This window comes from Moschus berezovskii, chromosome 6 (assembly GCF_049115385.1).
Source record: "Moschus berezovskii isolate FMDL1 chromosome 6, NW_MosBer_1.0, whole genome shotgun sequence".
NCBI classification, from domain to species: Eukaryota; Metazoa; Chordata; class Mammalia; order Artiodactyla; family Moschidae; genus Moschus; species Moschus berezovskii.
The window spans coordinates 114,834,537-114,852,462 of record NC_142465.1 but is presented as its reverse complement, the minus strand read 5'-3'; the positions used below and the strand labels follow the sequence as shown (position 1 = coordinate 114,852,462).

General features: G+C 55.7%; 1 protein-coding gene across 2 annotated transcripts in view; it reads right to left on the bottom strand.

Annotated features, from left to right (window-relative positions):
* Positions 1 to 17,926, bottom strand: part of CACNA1I (calcium voltage-gated channel subunit alpha1 I) — a 109,428-nt gene that overhangs the window by 53,527 nt on the left and 37,975 nt on the right. For both annotated transcript variants that reach the window (XM_088836764.1, XM_055394622.2), the window contains exon 4: positions 17,094 to 17,191. In XM_088836764.1, coding sequence (XP_088692890.1) covers positions 17,094 to 17,191 — 98 coding nt within the window. The remainder of the gene's footprint in view (positions 1 to 17,093; positions 17,192 to 17,926) is intronic.

Below are 17,926 nucleotides of genomic sequence, written 5' to 3'. Positions count from 1 at the left end.
AGAGGGAAGGGTGGAGGGATTAGCAGACAGGGGCAGAGGGCCCAGAGAGGAGAGAGAGAGAGCAGGGTTAGAGGAACAGAGACGGGGTGGTGAGAGGAGAGGTGGGACAAGTGGGCAGGGGCTCCTTCTGCCCTCAACCTGCTCAGTGGCCACCAGACAGACCTCCTTGGTACCTGCCCCTTCTCCCAGAAGCCATGAAAATGGCTCTGCATCCTGCTATACTTCCACTAGACCATGGGTGAATAAGCAGATATTTACGGAGCACTTTTAATGTGCCAAATGCTTTTCGGGGTAATGCACAGATACGAGCTCTTCAGTCTCCATGACAACTCTATGAGGGTGGTAATATTATCCCTATTTTATAGAAAAGGCAACTGGAGGTTCATAGAACTGAAGCTACTTGCCCAAGTTCACACAGATGGGAAGCAGCAGGGTCTGGATTTAAACCAGGTGTCCTGACACCAAGTTAGCACTCTTTCCATAGCCTCCAAGTACCGGGAGGTCTGGGACTGAGGTCAGCTTATCTCCTTATGCCCAGCACCCACCCAGGATGGGCACTGCTTCCCTAATAAATGTGTCCTGAGTGTCCTTCATCCCTGGGACAGTCAGAGGTCCCCTGACCATGCTAGAACACATCAGTACCAACCAACACCATCCTGCTGACCCACCCTGCTGCATGATGAAATCAGGAAGAGTTCTCAGAACCACCTAGAAAACAACCTTGGCTAGAAAAGCTACCCAGACCTGGCCTAATGCCAGAGGAAGAGGACTTTTCCTTTCCTTAGAAATAGCTACAGTGAACAAGCCAAGCCAGAGGCAACAAGAGGAGAAAATGGGGAAATGAGAGAGGAGATAGACATCCCCAGGTAGGGTGATGGGGTGGCCTGAATGGGGCTTCAGGCAGGCATGGAGAGGGGAACAGAACATGTCAGCCACTTCCTGAGGAGGTCTGACATCCCAAAACTCTGCAGGTAGGGAAAAACTGTGGAAAGCACATAGTCCCTGATGAAGAGAGAACAGGGTTCAAATCCTCACGCTGCTGGCCTCTGGGACCTGTGGGACCTTGAACCAGTCCCTTCCCCTCTTGGAGGATAAGACCCCTCAGCAGAGGGGCCCAAGAAGACAGCAACCACGCTACAAAGATCCCCCAGCTCAGGGCCCACACCCAAGCCTCAGCAAACTCTGGGGCTGTCACCCCACAGAGAAAGTGGAGAACAGGCTCAGCTTTTGGCACCACTCCACACACTTACCGCTCTTCACATCTGTCTCCCCATCCTTCCCTTCTGCCCCACCTGCCTGGGCTGACCCATCTGCACCCTCCAGGCCCTCTCTCCCCATGGGTTCAGTCCCCCAGCTGTGAAAAGCATCTGCTCTCTCAAGTCTGGGTGATGTCACCCACTGTCATGGCTTCAGTAGTGGTCTGCATGTCACCCACTCCCTCCTGACTCCTCAAGAAGATCCAGCCACCCCAGTCACTGGAGAATCCACAGGAATGCAAGTCCCAGACAGGTAGGCCACCTCTGTGACTTTGCCCAGCCCCTATTTCCCAGTCCTCTGAACACAGCAGCACTCTTCCATTCCAGTTCCATGGTTTGGGTGGGCAGACATGGAGATCACATGACCCAGCCTTGGCCAATCAGCATAGTCTGTTTGTTTCCCTAGCTTCCGTGATTGGTCCAGGATGAGCAGTTGGCAATGAGACTTCTGATGGAACTACAGAAAAAGAGACGCTGTCTTGCTGCAGAGATTACAAGTTGGGAGGAGTGAAGCCTGGAGTTGCTGGGGTCATCTTGCTTCCCAGGGATAATGCCTGTCTGGGGTTGAAGCCAGTCCAGGGAAAGCAGAGCCCAGGGCAGAGAGGGGGCAATTCCTGATAACAGCCACTCTAGAACACAAATGTGGGCATGTCACCACTATGTGTACAAACAGGTGGCATTCTCATCAGTTACCAGGGTTTGTGGATCCCTGGCATGTGGAGGGAGGTCTCTGGAAGGACTACAGGAGGTCATTGAACCTTATGAAATTGCTGTAAAATATGCAAGTATGATGCCATGAGTTTTTCTGGGAAGAAGGTCCACATAAGTGTCAGTGGCTTCAAAGAGTGTCAAGAGCTAGTGGGTCACCCTTGAGTGTACAGCACCCAAGACCTGTGATTCCTGTGCGCCCTCTCTGGCCTCATCTTTCTCTCCCCCTCCCTCTGTCCCCAGTGTGCACCCTGGGTCTCAGGTGGCACCACTGGTGAAGAACCCATCTACCAATGTAGCAGACGTAAGAGATGTGGGTTCGATCCCTGGGTAGGGAAGATCCCCTGGAGGACGACACAGCAATCCACTCCAGTGTTCTTGCCTGGAGAATCCCATGGACAGAGGAGCCTGGCAGTCTGCAGTCCACAGGGTCACACAGAGTCAGATACAACTGAATTGACTTAGCAAGCACAAGCACACATGCACAAAGATACCACGGGATTTCACATCTCCATGCTTTTTTTATTCATGCTGTTCCTTCTTTCTAGAACATTCTTCCACCTCTCTTGTGCCTGGCACACCTTTATTCAGTCACCATAGCTCTCTGTGAAGTCTCCCTGTGACTTCCCAAACCCCTTCTAAACCCATCTCTTGCTCATCTGTTCTGGGCCACCTTAGCACCTCTGACCTAGCATAGGCTGTCATGTACAGCTGTGCAGGTTGCATACTGCACAACCTTGGAGGCACCATTTACATCAACATCTAATCTTCTAACCTTAATATATAGTTACCCATTTACTCTCCTGTTTTTTCCACTGGGCTATATGCTCCTGGGGACAGGGTCTGTCTGAGTCACCTCAGTACTCCCAGAACCCAGCACGTCCTGGCCCAGAGCAGAGTATCAGCCAACATTTATTGAATGACTGCTTGTGAATGAACAATGTACAAAGTCATGGGGAGGGGGTGGAATTTTGGAGAGGGGAGGATGAAAGGATGGTGACAGGGAGAAGAGTGGCTCTGTCCAGATTTTTATTTATTCCAGGGATGATGGCTGAGGTAGTTATTAACAAGGATAATTATTTGGGATTTGCATCACGAGCTCTGTATGGAGTGATTTCCAATCAATAATTAATGCTCACCCCCATCCTCCCACCCCACAAAACTAGGTCAGCCTCCTCTTGGGAAAGGCAGTGGGGCTCCCTTGCAGGCTCCTGCTCACCAACTGAGAGCAAGCCAGGGTGAGTGAGGGCTCAGTACCCCACTCCGTCCGCATCCGCCCCCACAACAGGGGGTGTGCAGAAGAGGGAAGTGAGAAATCCAAACGTTCAGTCAGTCAGTCGCAGGCCTGTCTGGTGCCCCATCACTCATTCATTCATCAGACACTTACAAGAACTGTTGCATACCAGGCACCGAGATGGGCTCGTGGGAAATCCCAAATCCCATTTTCACCCCTTGCAGAGTTTGCCTAGAAAATCCCATGGATGGAGGAGCTTGGTAGGCTGCAGTTCGTGGGGTCGCTAAGGGTCAGACACGACTGAGCGACTTTACTTTCACTTTTCACTTTCACACATTGGAGAAGGAAATGGCAACCCGCTCCAGTGTTCTTGCCTGGAGAATCCCAGGGAAGGGGGAGCCTGGTGGGCTTCTGTCTATGGGGTCACACAGAGTCGGACACTACTGAAGTGACTTAGCAGCAGCAGCAGCAGCAGAGTTTTCAGTCTGCCAGCAGAGGGACAGGGGACCCCAATGTTGGGGAAAGGGACGAGGCCTGGGGAGTAAGGGAGCTCCAGGCACGTCGCTGGCACAGGCTGATTCGAGCTGGGCCCTGCAGGTTGACAGGAGCAGTGGCAAAGGCACAGAGGGGTGGCCAGTCAGAGAGGGCATCCGGGGGCTCTCTGCCTGGTGACTACTTGGGAGATTTCTAAGCAGGCTGAGCCCTTGATCAGCTCTGGGCTTTAAAGCCGATGGAATAATCTTGGAGAACAGGACAGAGGCAGGAGGCAAGCACAGAGGGCCAGGCAGCGGCCCTGAGAAGCAGTGGGATCAGAGAGGCCTGGAGGAGGCAGCTCTGCACCATCCCAGCCTGGCTGCTCCCGCCTGCTCCCCCCGGGGCCCAGCTGTTGTTGCTCAATTAATTACATTTCCCAGTTCTCCAGGACACTGAAATTCTGAAAGGCTCCTGAGAACCTGCCTGGCCGCCGGCTTCCCTGAATGGCAGCCCTGTCTCTCCTCCCCTCCTCCCTCCCCTCTGCTGAGCTCAACCCCAGCTCACTTCACAGCCCCCCTGGGGCCCAGGGAGTCCCAGGGCCACAGAGCCAGGGCATAATTAGCTAATTAGGGACTCAGGGCAAGTTCATCGCTTCCGCGCCAGGGAACAGGGGCCACGGGATTAGGGAGCCAGGAAGGACCTCACGAGAACCCAGCTAATCCTCCTTTCAACGCCCACAGTCAAGTAATTAACTCAAGCAAGTCGGAGGGTTCCACCATGCCCTTGATTCTCCTGGCAACCGGTACAGGAGAGACAGAGAAAGTGAAATAGGCAGAGAATTACAGACAGAGAATAGAGGTGCAGAGAAAGAGGCAGCGACTGCTCATGAGACCCATCACCATCTACCTCAGACTATCTTTTCTGCTCATCTTCCACACCTCTCTTCAGCCAAGGCCTCTTCCTCCAGGCAGCCTTCTCTGATTCTCACCCCCAGATACTTAGAAGGCTTCCTGCCTCTCGCTGCCTTATGGCTCTCCCTTTTCCTCTCTCGGGACGAGATTACCTGGTTTTGGTCTCTGTGGTTTTTGAGCCTTGGATGGAGACCAGGTGGGCCTTGATGAGGGCAGGCTGTAGGTGACCCATGAGTGTGGCTTGGGGCCCTGCTCCCCTAGTTAAGATGGAAGAGGACCCCAGAGTCCTCAGAACATCTAGTGTAGCCCTTTCTCTGATAAGCAGACAGAGCACCAACTCAGGACAGGACATCTGGGTGCCAGTTCTGGCTGGGCAGCCTTGAGGCAAAGCTTTCCCTCTCTGGGCCCCAGAGGACTCAACTACAGAAGAAGACAGTGGTTCCTGTCCAGCCTCAGGAAGACCCAAGGCCAGAGCACCTCAGTGGGGGGTGCCCCCAAAGTCAAAGCCTCCCATTCCAATGGGGAAAATGTAAATCCTTATCCCACCCCCCAATCACAGCCCCCCCAACCACCAGGCTATAGTCTGTCACCCCAGCCTCATCCCCCTCTGTCCTCCATGCCATACCTGAACCTGCAGCTCCACCAGACTGCAGACACGCCCAGCACGCCCACTCCCTGCCTGAGCACACATCCTGCCCCCACTGACCGCCCCCACCACTCTCTGCCACGGGGGTTCCTTTACTATTGTGCTGCTGAGAGCAATACCAAGTTCACTTGCCAAGGCAGGAGGGGGTCCATGCTGGAGCCAGACTGACCCACTTCCAATCCCTGGGAAGCCCAGGTTCTGGGTCACTGCGGGGCCCTTGCACATGCTCAGAAGGCCATCTCTCCTCTGTTTTCAGACCTCTGCTGTGTGGTCACCTCTCCTGGATCCCAGGGCTGGACTCGCGCCCCTGCAATGAGCTGCCACAGCCCTGTCCGCCCTCCATCACAACACTGACTACACTGTCATCCTTCATCACAGCTCTGCCATCCTCTCTCCCCGGAAACCAGGAGTGCAGAGACCACCTGGGGTGCTCTGCATCCCCCACTCCAGCCTGGGGCCCAGTACAGAGTAACCCCTCCGAGGGGGGCGGCCTGAACAAATGTAAGAGTGATGGGCTGGGTGGATGGATCCGTTCTACAAATGTTGAGTGAGGGCCGACTACATGCCAGGCACTGTTTTAAGCTCTAGGGATATATCAGTTTAAAAACACACACACGAAAACAGATCAAACCCTTGCCCTTGTGAGGCACACTTTCTAGGTTAAGGGTAGGAAGAGGCAGGGGATTCGCCGGTGACTCGTCGGTAAAGCATCTGACTGCAATGCAGAAAACGCAAATTTGATTCCGGGGCCAGGAAGATCCCCTGGAGAAGAAAATGGCAACCCACTCCAGTATTCTCGCCTGGGAAATCCCATGGACAGAGGAGCCTGGTGGGCTACGGTTCAGTGGGCTAAGTACATTTCTTCCTTTGTTGGGAGGGAAGTGAGACAAAAACGAAGAGTAGGCTGCAGAAGGACCAGGCTGGGGCCAGGGGTCCAGCTGGTATAAAGCGGAGGCCGGGAAAGGCCACCCTGCCAAGACTCACAGAGCAGCTGTGTGCCCACTTCGGGGAGAGCTCTCCACGAGAGGGAAGAGCCGGGCAAAGGTGGGAGGGCAACAGGGCTGCCTGCAGGAGGGCGTGCGACTCCAGCTTTGACTGGCACTGAGAGTCGCAGGTAGAAGACAGACGTGGCCTCCCGGCTGCTGGGGAGAAAACGACTGCATGGGCGGGGCCCAGAGAGGGAGGCCATTAGGGACCCCGGCTTGCAGGATGGTCTACAGACACCCCTGTGTGGCGCTGGAACCCGCACACGCTTCTCTGGAAAGGGGGCTGGGCCTGTGGGCTGCATGGCCAGGAGCCTGACAGTGACCACGTGGTCACTGCCTCCTGAGGGCACCCCCTGCCTTCCCCTGGGACTGAAATGGGGATCCCTCAAGGGGGTGCCTGGGGCTTCTCTGGTGGCTCAGACAGTAAAGTGTCTGCCTGCAATGCGGAAGACATGTGGTTTGATACCTGGGTCAGGAAGATCCCCTGGAGAAGGAAATGGCAACCCACTCCAGTATTCTTGCCTGGAAAATTCCGTGGATGGAAGAGCCTGGTGGGCTACAGTCCATGGGGTCGCAAAGAGTCGGACACGACTGAAGGACTTCACTTTCTTTCTTTCTTTCAAGGGGGTGCCCAGGAGAGACTCAGGCTCCTGCCCGGTGCCCTCCCTGCTGAGGTTGCCCAGGCCAGATGCTGGGACTGGGGACTCTCCAGGGGCTCTCCAGGGTGGGATCCGGGCCTTTGGTCTACCTGCTCCTCTTCATGCCACCTGGCCTGGCCCAGCCCTCGCTCACCCGCCATCCTGACAACACACATCTGGCTGGGTTCGGATGACGTGGCAGTGGAGAGGGACATCGAGGTGGGGTTCTAGCGGCATTCTGAAGATTGAGTCAGGGGTAGGATGTGGGTGTGAGTGGAATAGACCTTGGGCATCTCCAAGGTTGGGGACCTGAGTCCAGAGGCACACAGCAGCCCTCAGTGGAGATGGGGGTCTGGGAGGATATGTGGAATTGGGGGTGCCTGGTGTATACCTGCATGAAATCAGATCTCAGGGTCTGGGGTTCAGAGGGAGAGGTATGGCCTGGAGCAGCACATGGGTGGCATCAGGATAGAAACAGTTTGTAGGTGGCATTTTATTTTTTCATTTTTTGGCTGCACTGTGAGGCATGCAGGATGTTAGTTCCCAGACCAGGAATCGAACCCACACCCCCTGCATAGGCAACGTGGAGTCTTAACTACTGAACCACCAGGGGAAGTCCCTCTAGGTGGCATTTTAAATGCCAGGAGCTGGGGGAGACGATGACAGGTGGGCAAACTGATGGAGCTGCTCAACCTTTTCACCCCTTTCTCGCCAGCAAGCCACTGGACCAGTCCCTCTGCCCTAAGGAAAGCTGGGCATCAGCCAGACAAGGGCCCCTGGTGGCAGCGGGGTGCCCAGGAGGCGAAGGGGGTGCATTTCCTGACTGGCCTCTCCCCTGGAGGTCTGGGGTGCTCTCTGCAGACAGAAGCTGTCAGCCCAGATTAGTGCAGCCGCTCTGCCAGGGCAGCTCAAGTAGAAAGAGCCGAGCTCATGCCAGCCTCTGCCAGGGGCCCAGCCCGCAGCCAGGAGGAAGGGAGTAGGCCTGGGGCGAGGGACCGCGAAGCAGCGGCTGGCCCTGGGGCTCCCCTCTCTCCCTGGTCTGCCCAGGTCAGCAGAGGCTGCTGAGCAGCTGGGAGAGGCGGTGTGCTTCTCCTGCCACAGCCAGTGCCAACTAATCAGAGGCACAGTGGGTGCCCGGGAGGCCGGGCCAGGCAGCATACGGCTAGGCGGCCGAGGACACAGCTGCTGGCCCCAGCCCCAAGGGGAGGGGCCTGTGGGCTGAAGAGGGGCCTCAGTGCCCACTCCTGAGACGAGAAGCAATGCTTGCACAAGGGGTCTGCAGCACTGTACCCTCCACCCCAGGGGAGGCCTTGGTTCCTCCCCAAGGCAATCAGTGCTCACACCCTGGAGGAGGAGTGCCTGGTCCTGTCCTGCTGAAGGTCCCCAACCCCACCATGGCCCCTGATGCCCTCTCACTCATTCTTCCAAAGTCTCTTGCCCACTCCTCTCTGAAGCCTCCTCAAAGTACGCTGTTGGGAGCCCCTCCACTCGGCCCAGCTGCCTCTGTTAAGGCACCTGGCCCCAGGCTCACAGCTTTCCAGCTTGAGCATCTGCCTACAGAGTCGGGGTGCCATCAGAGCCTTCTCCATGACCCCCACCTCTGCCCCAAGGCCTGGCTCCGTGGCCCCACAGCGGATGCTACTCTGGATGAACGGATGAAGGAATGAACACACATGCAGTGGCCCTCTCCCTTGATCTGGTGTCCTGTCCAGGAATCATGCCCTCCTGATGTGTAAAGCGGAATTTGACCCAGTGCGGAGGCGGAGGGTAGAGGAGAGGGCTGCCCTCACCCCAGCTCCACCCCGAGCATCTCTCCTCTGCAGTCCTGGCTGCCCTTCCCTGTTCCCGAGTCAGGTTCTCATCAGACGTCCTGTCCAGATGTTCTCCGGCCCACCCCCATCTCTTCTGAAAGGCAGCAGCCCTGGCGAAATCGGGCCCCTGCTCAGTGTCCTCTCTTTTTTCTCCCCACCTCCCTCCTTCCTTCCCTTCCTTCCCGGGTGGCTGCCAGACCTTTCTTCCACGGGGCAGCTGGGGGAGCCGTGTGGGTGCCAAGGACAGACAGTCTGAAGTTCAAGGTCCTGCTTGGGGTCAGAGCCCCCTTCAGCTGCGCCCCAAACCCCACTGAACACACGTACAGATCGAAAGTGCTGAGATTCTCATGCAAGCTTTGTTTCCAGGTACCCCAGCCCCTCTGCCAATATATCTGGAGTGTGACATTTGGAGTATGAGAAGTCACTCGAGCTTCCCCGGTGGCTCAGTGGTAAAGAATCCACCTGCCAATGCAGGAGACGTGGGTTCAGTCCCTGGGTCTGGAAGACCCCCTGGAGAAGGAAATGGCCACCCACTCCAGTATCTTGCCTGGAAAATCCCATGGACAGGGGAGCCTAGCAGGCTACAGTCCATGGGGTGGCAAAGAGTCAGACACAACTTAGTGACTAAACGACAACATGAGACCCGTGATCAACACACGGTATTGGCACCTTCCCTGGGCACCTTCTAGGAGCAGGTGTCATGAAGATGCTTTGCTACTCTGTAGCCTAGCAAGGGAGGGTGGGGACCCATCTTATGGACTGAGAAACTGAGGTCCGAGAGGTGGCCAAGATCCCAGGCACAAACCCTGGTCTAACTGCTCCAGATGCTGCGGTCTGTAGCCCTGACACTGGGACCCTCCCTCTGAGGGAACAGGGATGGAGCAGTTCACCAGGCACCTGCGCTACATCTGGCACTGCAGACTGACCCACGTTGAGGTGCCCTGTGTCATCCCCCTTGTGCGGACGGGGGTCCAAAACAAGAGAGGTTTCTTTCCCCAGGTCCTGCAGCTAACTAACACAGGCCCAAGCTCTGAGCACTGACAGGGCAACTCAGACACCTTCCTCCTTCCTGCCCTGACTCACCCTCAGGCTGCACCATGAGAACTCTTCACCCTGACAGGGAAAGGCGTTCAGAGGTCTGGAGCACACCAAACTTGGGGGGGCCACTACTTCAGCCCATGGGGCCTTTCTGCTTTGATCTTGGATGTGGGCAGGTGTCTTTCCTGATGCCCCTGTGCAGATGGAGTGGGTGGCGAAGATGCCTGCGCACTACAAGGAAAGGAAGGAGGTTGTGAAAGGGAGCACAAAGCACGGGCCAGCTGTGTGGCCTTGGGCGGGTTACTCAACCTCTCTCTGCCTCAGTTTTCCCATCTGTAAAGTGGGCATCACAATGGTACCAACATCCTAGGACTGTTATGATACAGTTTGTGTAAAGCATATGATAAATTTTAGCCACTTACCATTATTAGTAAATCCCTAGGAGACATGGAAACTCGCCGCACACCTCCCCATGACAGGCAGTGCTCTGTGCCTACGCACCAAAACATGCACACAACCCCACATGTGCAAATACATACACACACAGTCCCAGCAGAGCTCCTCTTCTCTGCCTTGGCGTGTGCAATTCCGTTCTGTCTGCCAGGACCACCCTTCCCCGTTCTCTGTGTTCCTGGTGAGCATTTTCCACAAGCAACCTCTGTGAAAGGTCCTGATGCCCTCACCCTCCAACCCCGATGCTCCCAAGCACCTTCTTCATTAGAGTAGCACCTGATGGCCTTAAACTGCATACAAGGCTCCATGCCAAGCTCCTACACACATGGGAGCACTTTGTCCTTAAAAACCATGTAGTAACTGGGATCACTAATGCCATCCTATCACTGGAGAAATAGAGGCCCAGAGTCCCACAGCGGGTGGGTGAAAGGACCAGAACTGCGGCCTGTCAGTAGAGAGTAAACCTCCAGTTCTGAGCCTGCAGTTGGGGCCCAACAGGGGCCTTCCACACAGCACTGTCAGCTCTGCCTCCCTGTCCCCAGGCCCTGCCCAGCCCAGCCCCAGTCCAGAGGCCCCCGCACAGAGGTGGGTCCTTGCTGACCCAGGGGCTGTCAGCCAAATAGGGCTCCAGGAGGTGGACAGCTGCCCCGAGCTCCCTAGGCCTCCCTCCCAACCCCCTCCACAGCCTAGGTCAGGGCGTACAGGGGCACAGGTGGGCCAGCAGTTCAGACTCAGCCGGCTCAGGCTTTAGCAGTAACTGCCCTAGTTTCTTAACGGAGAAAAAAGCACTTTTCATATTTAAATGGTTTGGTCAATGGGCTTTGGGAGGTACCACACTGACTGTACCAACAAAGGTCCATTTAGTCAAAGCTATGATTTTGCCAGTAGTCATGTATGGATGTGAGAGTTGGACCATAAAGAAAGCTGAGCACCAAAGAATTGATGCTTTTGAACTGCGGTGCTGGAGAAGACTCTTGAGAGTCCCTGGGACTGCAAGGAGATCCAACCAGTCCATCCTGAATATTCATTGGAAGGACTAACGCTGAAGCTAAAACTCCAATACTTTAGCCACCTGATGCGAAGAATTTACTCATCTGAAAAGACCCTGATGCTGGGAAAGGTTGAAGGCAGGAGAAGGGGACAACAGAGGATGAGATGGTTGGATGGCATCACTGACTCAGTGGACATGAGTTTGAGTAAACTCTGGGAGTTGGTGATGGACAGGGAGGCCTGATGTGCTGCAGTCCATGGGGCTGCAAAGAGTCGGGCACGACTGTTCAGTTCAGTGACTGAACTGAACAGCTGACTGAGAGGTGTGTAGGGTGGGTGAAGCCTGGAGTCAGCTGGTGCCAGAGATAAACCAGCCCCATCTTGCCAAAGCCCAGAAAGGGATAGCAACTTATGAAAAGTCACACAGCAAGGACTTATAAAAAGTCAGAACCTAGCCTCTTGACTGGCAGTCCAGTGCTTCTTCTTTCCCTCCCCAACTGGCTCCTCTACGCTATCTCCTGCCCTTTATCCACCAATGGTTGAGTGGCCAGCACACACCTACAGGGATGGGGTGGAGGGACACATTTTATGATGTTCTGTAAAAAGCACAACCCCCAGGTGCCCCATCCATTCTGGACAAAGTCCCTCCTCCTCCTTTGTGCAAATAGGGAAACAGGCCCAGAGACTCCCAAGGGCTTCCCAGGTCACACAGCAGACTCTCAGCCGAGTTCAGAAGCAGAACTTACATTCCCTGACAACCCAACTGAGTTTTCCTGGTTGCTCGTGTTTTTAAACTTCAGGCAGACACCTCCCTCTCCACAGCTTTGCAATTAATAACCCATAATTTGACTTCGCCATCCCAATCCTCTAGCCTGCCATCTAGTGGCCAAATGGAAAGCTACAGGCTATTGTTGAATCAGTCCCAGGGCAGAAGCAGCAATAAAGATAAATTGGGGACTTCCCTGGCAGTCCAGTGGATAACACTCCATGCTTCCAATGCAGGGGATGCGTGTTCGATCCCTGGTTGGGACTAAGGGAGCTAAATCCCCCATGCCATGTGGCACGGCCTAAAAAAGATAAATGGGAGGACTTGGAATGTTCAGGGAAACAGCTAGGAAAAAAGAAGGCAACCAACCAAACCTCTCAAAGAGACACTTCTAAGTGACCCCCGACCCCACAGGCCACTCATTACCAGTGACTCTGGGCAGAGTACCTGGCACCTGGGAAGGAAGTGGCGAGGTCTGGATTAGTGCACCTGCTCCAACAGCTTGAGGCTCCTGTTAAGCTGCTCATGAAGATGGATTTATCTTAAGGTCCCTTTTGGGGAGTGGGGTGAGGCACATTGGCTATATTTTGGATCCCGGAGGGTTCATGCTCTCAAAATCTACCCCCCCTCCCAGGTCAGGTTCTGAGAAAGCAAGAGATTCGTTTGTCAGCTGAGAGACAGAAACAGCTCAGAGCAGGAACAGAACTGCCCACCTCAGGCAGCCCTGGGCCTCCTAGCAAAGCCTATTAGCAGGAAAGAAGCCCTGGGGAAAGGCCCAGACTCCTCTCTGGGCGCTGGGGGCTGCCCAGCCTCCAAAATCAGAACCTCCATGAGCACGGGGCCCAGCCTGGCCCTTCTCTAGAGAACTGGACGGACTGGCACTGGGGGCCTGCCAGGGACCCCCCACAGCCAGGAGCCGCAAATGAGTTCCTCACACGGGCAGTGAGGTGGCGGGGGGGAGACACGTGGGCCCACACCCCCAATGTGCACACCCCATGTACACGTCCCCACATGTGCATACACCCCCATGAATGCATTCCCACATGTGCATACCCCCAAGTACACGCCCCCACATGTGCACACCCCCACATGTGTACACCCCCATGTACATGTCCCCACATGTGCACACCCCATGTACACGTTCCCACATGTGAACACCCCCATGCACATACCCCCACATGTGAACACACCATGTATGCGTTCCCACATGTGCACACTCCCATGTATACACTCCCACATGTGCACACCCCCATGTACACGTCCCCACATGTGCATACACCACCATGTATGCGTTCCCACATGTGCACACCCCCATGTACACATCCCCACATGAGCACACCCCCACATGTGTACACCCCCATGTACATGTCCCCACATGTGCACACCCCATGTACGCATTCCCACATGTGAACACCCCCATGTACACACCTCCACATGTGCATACCCCCATGTACGCGTTCCCACATGTGAACACCCCCATGTACACACCTCCACATGTGCATACCCCCATGTACGCGTTCCCACATGTGAACACCCCCATGTACACACCCCCATATGTGCACACCCCATGTACACACCCCCACATGTGCACACCCCCATGTACACACCTCCACATGCACACACCCCCATGTACACACCTCCACATGTGCACACCCCCATGTACACACCTCCACATGCACACACACCCATGTACACACCCCCATATGTGCACACTCCCATGTACGTGTTCACACATGTGTACACCCCCATGTACATGCCCCCACATGTGCACACCCCCATGTACACATCCCCACATGTGCATATAACACCATGTATGCATTCCCACATGTGCACACCCCCATGTACACGTCCCCACATGTGCACACCCCCATGTACATGTTCCCACATGTGCACACCCCCATGTACACGTTCTCACATGTGCACACACCCATGTACATGTTCCCACATGTGCATACACCCCCATGTACACGTTCCCACATGTGAACACCCCCATGTGTGCATACATCCACATGTACAAGTCCCCACATGTGCACACACATATACACATGGTCTCTCAAGGAGAGACCCTTAAACACACACACACACACACAAATGTACAGAAACCCATCCATAGAGACCCATACCCTGCGTGTCTATCCTATCCACCCCCCACCCAGACCATCTCTCAGAAATCTCCGGTCACACCGCTGTTCCCATGCCTGTCAGACCCTGAGACCTGACAGGAGATGCAGAATGCAGGATGCCCTACAAACGCCCCAGTGTGACCCCAGCACACGCATCTCTGGAAAGGGGGCCGGACCTGTGGGCTGCATGGCCAGGAGGATGACAGTGGCCACATGGTCAGCGCCTCCTGAGGGCAGCCCTGCCTTTTTCTCGGACTGAAATGGGGAGCCCTATGGGGGTCCTTGGAAGGAAAGTTATGACCAACCTAGATAGTATATTAAAAAGCAGAGACATTACTTTGCCAACCAAGGTCCGTCTAGTCAAGGCTATGGTTTTTCCCGTGGTCATGTATGGATGTGAGAGTTGGACTGTGAAGAAAGCTGATCGCCGAAGAATTGATGCTTTTGAACTGTGGTGTTGGAGAAGACTCTTGAGAGTCCCTTGGACTGCAAAGAGATCCAACCAGTCCATTCTAAAGGAGATCAATCCTGGGTGTTCATTGGAAGGACTGATGCTAAAGCTGAAACTGAAATACTTTGGCCACCTCATGCGACGAGTTGACTCACTGGAAAAGACTCTGATGCTGGGAAAGGTTGGGGGTGGGAGGAGAAGGGGACGACAGAGAATGAGATGGCTGGATGGCATCACCGACTCTGTGGACATGAGTTTGAGTGAACTTCGGGAGTTGGTGATGGACAGGGAGGCCTGGCGTGCTGTGATTCATGGGGTCGCAGAGAGTCGGACACGACTGAGCGACTGAACTGAACTGAACTGATGGGGGACGCCCAGGAGAGATGCAGCCCCTGCCCGTGCCCTCCCTGCTGAGGTTGCCCAGGCCAGACATTTGATTCCCTCCAGGACTCTCCAGAGTTAGGACCAGACCTTCCAGCCACCTGCTCCTCTCCACCCTGCCCAGCCTGGCCCTTGTTCACCCACGTTGCCGGCACAGTCTTGTATCCACTTGCTCACCGCTGGACACTAGAACACTCCCTTGTTGGCTCAGCCCCCACACTCCGCTGAGTCTCAGCTCAGACACCACCTCAAACCCCCAGTGCCCCCCACTGTGCCCCTCCCTGCACCCTTGTGCCCTGCACATGCCCAGCACCCCTCAGTCTGAGCACGGGCAACAGGACAGCTGCTCGATATACCTGCCCGGCAGGTCCACTTCACACCTATTTACTGAGCGCCTGCTACACACCAGACAGAGCTGTGGGCGGTACAGGAACAAAGGCCACCTTGTGGCCAGTCTCCCAGGAGGAGATGGGGCCTGGGGAGGGGAACATGCACCCCTGGGAGAAGTGTGCTGCTTAGAAATGGGCTCTAGCTTAGTTCCTGCCACGACCTACTGTGCAACCTTGGGCTGGCCATGACCCTCTCTGGGTCTCACTGGCCTCCTTTGTTAACAGGGGTAAAGATGGTTTAGAATGAAGTGATCTTTAAGGAGACGCCTAGGCTTGGTGGCAAGTGGGAAGGACAGAAAGGATGCCAGCCAGGATGGCCTCTCTGGATGCCCCTTCTCTGCCCCAAGGGAGTCTCCCTAGGACCAGGAAGGGACAAAGGTGAACTGCTCCTTCCGCTCCCAGACCCCTTGAGTTCCCACTGCCCACCTCTCAATTCCTACCTCTCAAGCCCTCCCTGGGGACCCTCACAGCGGCTCTCAGGGGCCCCCGAGTTCCCCATCATGTCAAGGCTCATGTGTGGGGAGGTGACCTTGTACATGTGACCTTGAGACGCCAGCCCTTCCCCCTCTGCACCTCATCCAGCCTGAGCCAGCCTGCCCCCTCCCCAAGTCCCTCTGCTCCACAAACATCCCAAAGCACAGCCTCCACTGCCCCACCAGGCCTGGCCGGGCTGACCGACATGAGCTCAGAGTCAGGCGGACGGCTGCAGACAGGTGGGCAGGCTGGGAATCGGTGGAGCGGGGTCAGTGCCAACTGGGGAGGAGAATGAAATGCCAGGAGCCCCTTCCCCTTCTGCAGAAGAAGAAACAGAGGCTCAGGCAGGGAAGAGAATTAGAGTTCAGACCGAGTCAGGGAAGAGCAGGGCTCAGGACAGACAGAACTCTGCTCAGATCCCTGCCTTGCCCCTGAATTGCTGTGTGACCTTCTGCAAGCCATTTAACCTCCCTGAACCCACATAGGTTGTCGAGGGGGTTAAGTCAGTCATCAACATGTCAGGAGCCTGACACACAGGAGGTGGGCGGATGCTCGTGGAAGTTCCCATCCTTCTCCATCAGGACAGAAGCTCCCTGGGGCAGGGCCCCCCTGCTCCTTTCCCGAATCCCCATTCCATCCTTGACACCAAGCAGTGGAAAAGAGTCAGGGGACCTTCTGGGAAAGTAACCTCATGTCTCCTCCAAGTCTCGGTTTTTTTCATCTCAGTTTTTCATAAGCACAGCCCACCTCGCGCTCCCGCCCAGGGGGACAGTAAGGCTCAAAAGAAATCACAGAGATGAAAGGCTTTGAAAGCGGTGTGAGTCTAGGCAGATGCCAGGGATTGTTGTTCTCAGATAACCTCTCTCAATACTAGGTGGGTGGACGGATGGGCAGCTGGTCAGATGGGGGAGCCGAGTGGGTGGATGGACCGGCATGTCAGGGTGGGGATGAACCTATGGGGGATGAGGTGGGTCAGGAGCTCAAGTTCCAGGTCACTTGGCACAAGTGGGGGGCCCAGGAGCCCCTCCCCAGTAGAAAGCTTCATGACACCTCCCTCCAACCAACCAGCTTCTTTTCACACACCTGCCACCTTGACTGCCCCCCCGCAAGGAACCTTGTCCCCAACAAGCCAGAAACTTGCTGCAGCAGGAGTGCTTTGGGAACCTAGAGGCATCAGGGCCACCCTCCAACATTTTCAGGCCCAAGTAATGGCCCAAGAGGCCTGGGCAGCAGGGCCCACATCTGTCCTGTCATGGAAGGGTCCCGTGCCCAGCACAGGCCTGGCACTGGGAGGTGCTGGGCAGTCTTGCTGAGTGCATGAGTGGCAGGGTGGGCCTGGGGCAGGGCTGGGGGCACCAACTCACTGGGCACACGGTTGATGGCTTTGAGGGGCCTCAGGACACGCACGGTGCGGATGGCCGATAGGTTGATGTTCTGGAGGTCCAGGGAGTACTCGACCATCCTGCGAAGAGAGGGGAGGAGAATGAGACCCAGAGCTCGAAGGATGGCAGGGCCACGGCCAGACCAGCCACGCCCACCCCTGCCTGGATGGAGTAAGATAAGTGGTCAGCATCCCCGGCTAAGCCCCAGTCAGCCCTGTGGCCTCGGGCTGTCCCCTTGGGCCCATCTCCTCCTCCATAAGCAGGGCTGGTGACATCCACCGTGTAGATTACCTTGAGGAACCTGGTAGATGTGGCCAGAGGCAGAGTGAATAAGGAAGAGAGACCCTGGGTTCCCAAAGCCTGTCCAGTACTGTGCTGGCAGTTCCTGCCCTCGTTTCCAGGGAAGCCCCCCAAACAGGGAGCAGTCACCCCGTTCCCCAGGGGGAGAACGGAGGCGTCCAGAGGCCCCAGGCTGAGCTCAGACGGTGACTGGCCATCACAGCTACAGCCGCAGCAGCAGCATCTGGTGGAGCCCACCAATCCCTTCATCTCCCCAAGTCCCCAGGAACGCCCCAAGCCAGGGTTAGATACCCAGATTTATGATGAGATAAGGCTGTAGGAGAGGTGATGTCACATGTCCCAGGTCACCTAGCAAATGGGTTTTAGAAGCTCAGTTCAGTTTAGTTCAGTCACTCAGTCATGCCCAGCTCTTTGTGACCCCATGAACCGCAGAACGCCAGGCCTCCCTGTCCATCACCAACTCCCGGAGTCCACACAAACCCATGTCCATTGAGTTGGTGATGCCATCCAACCAT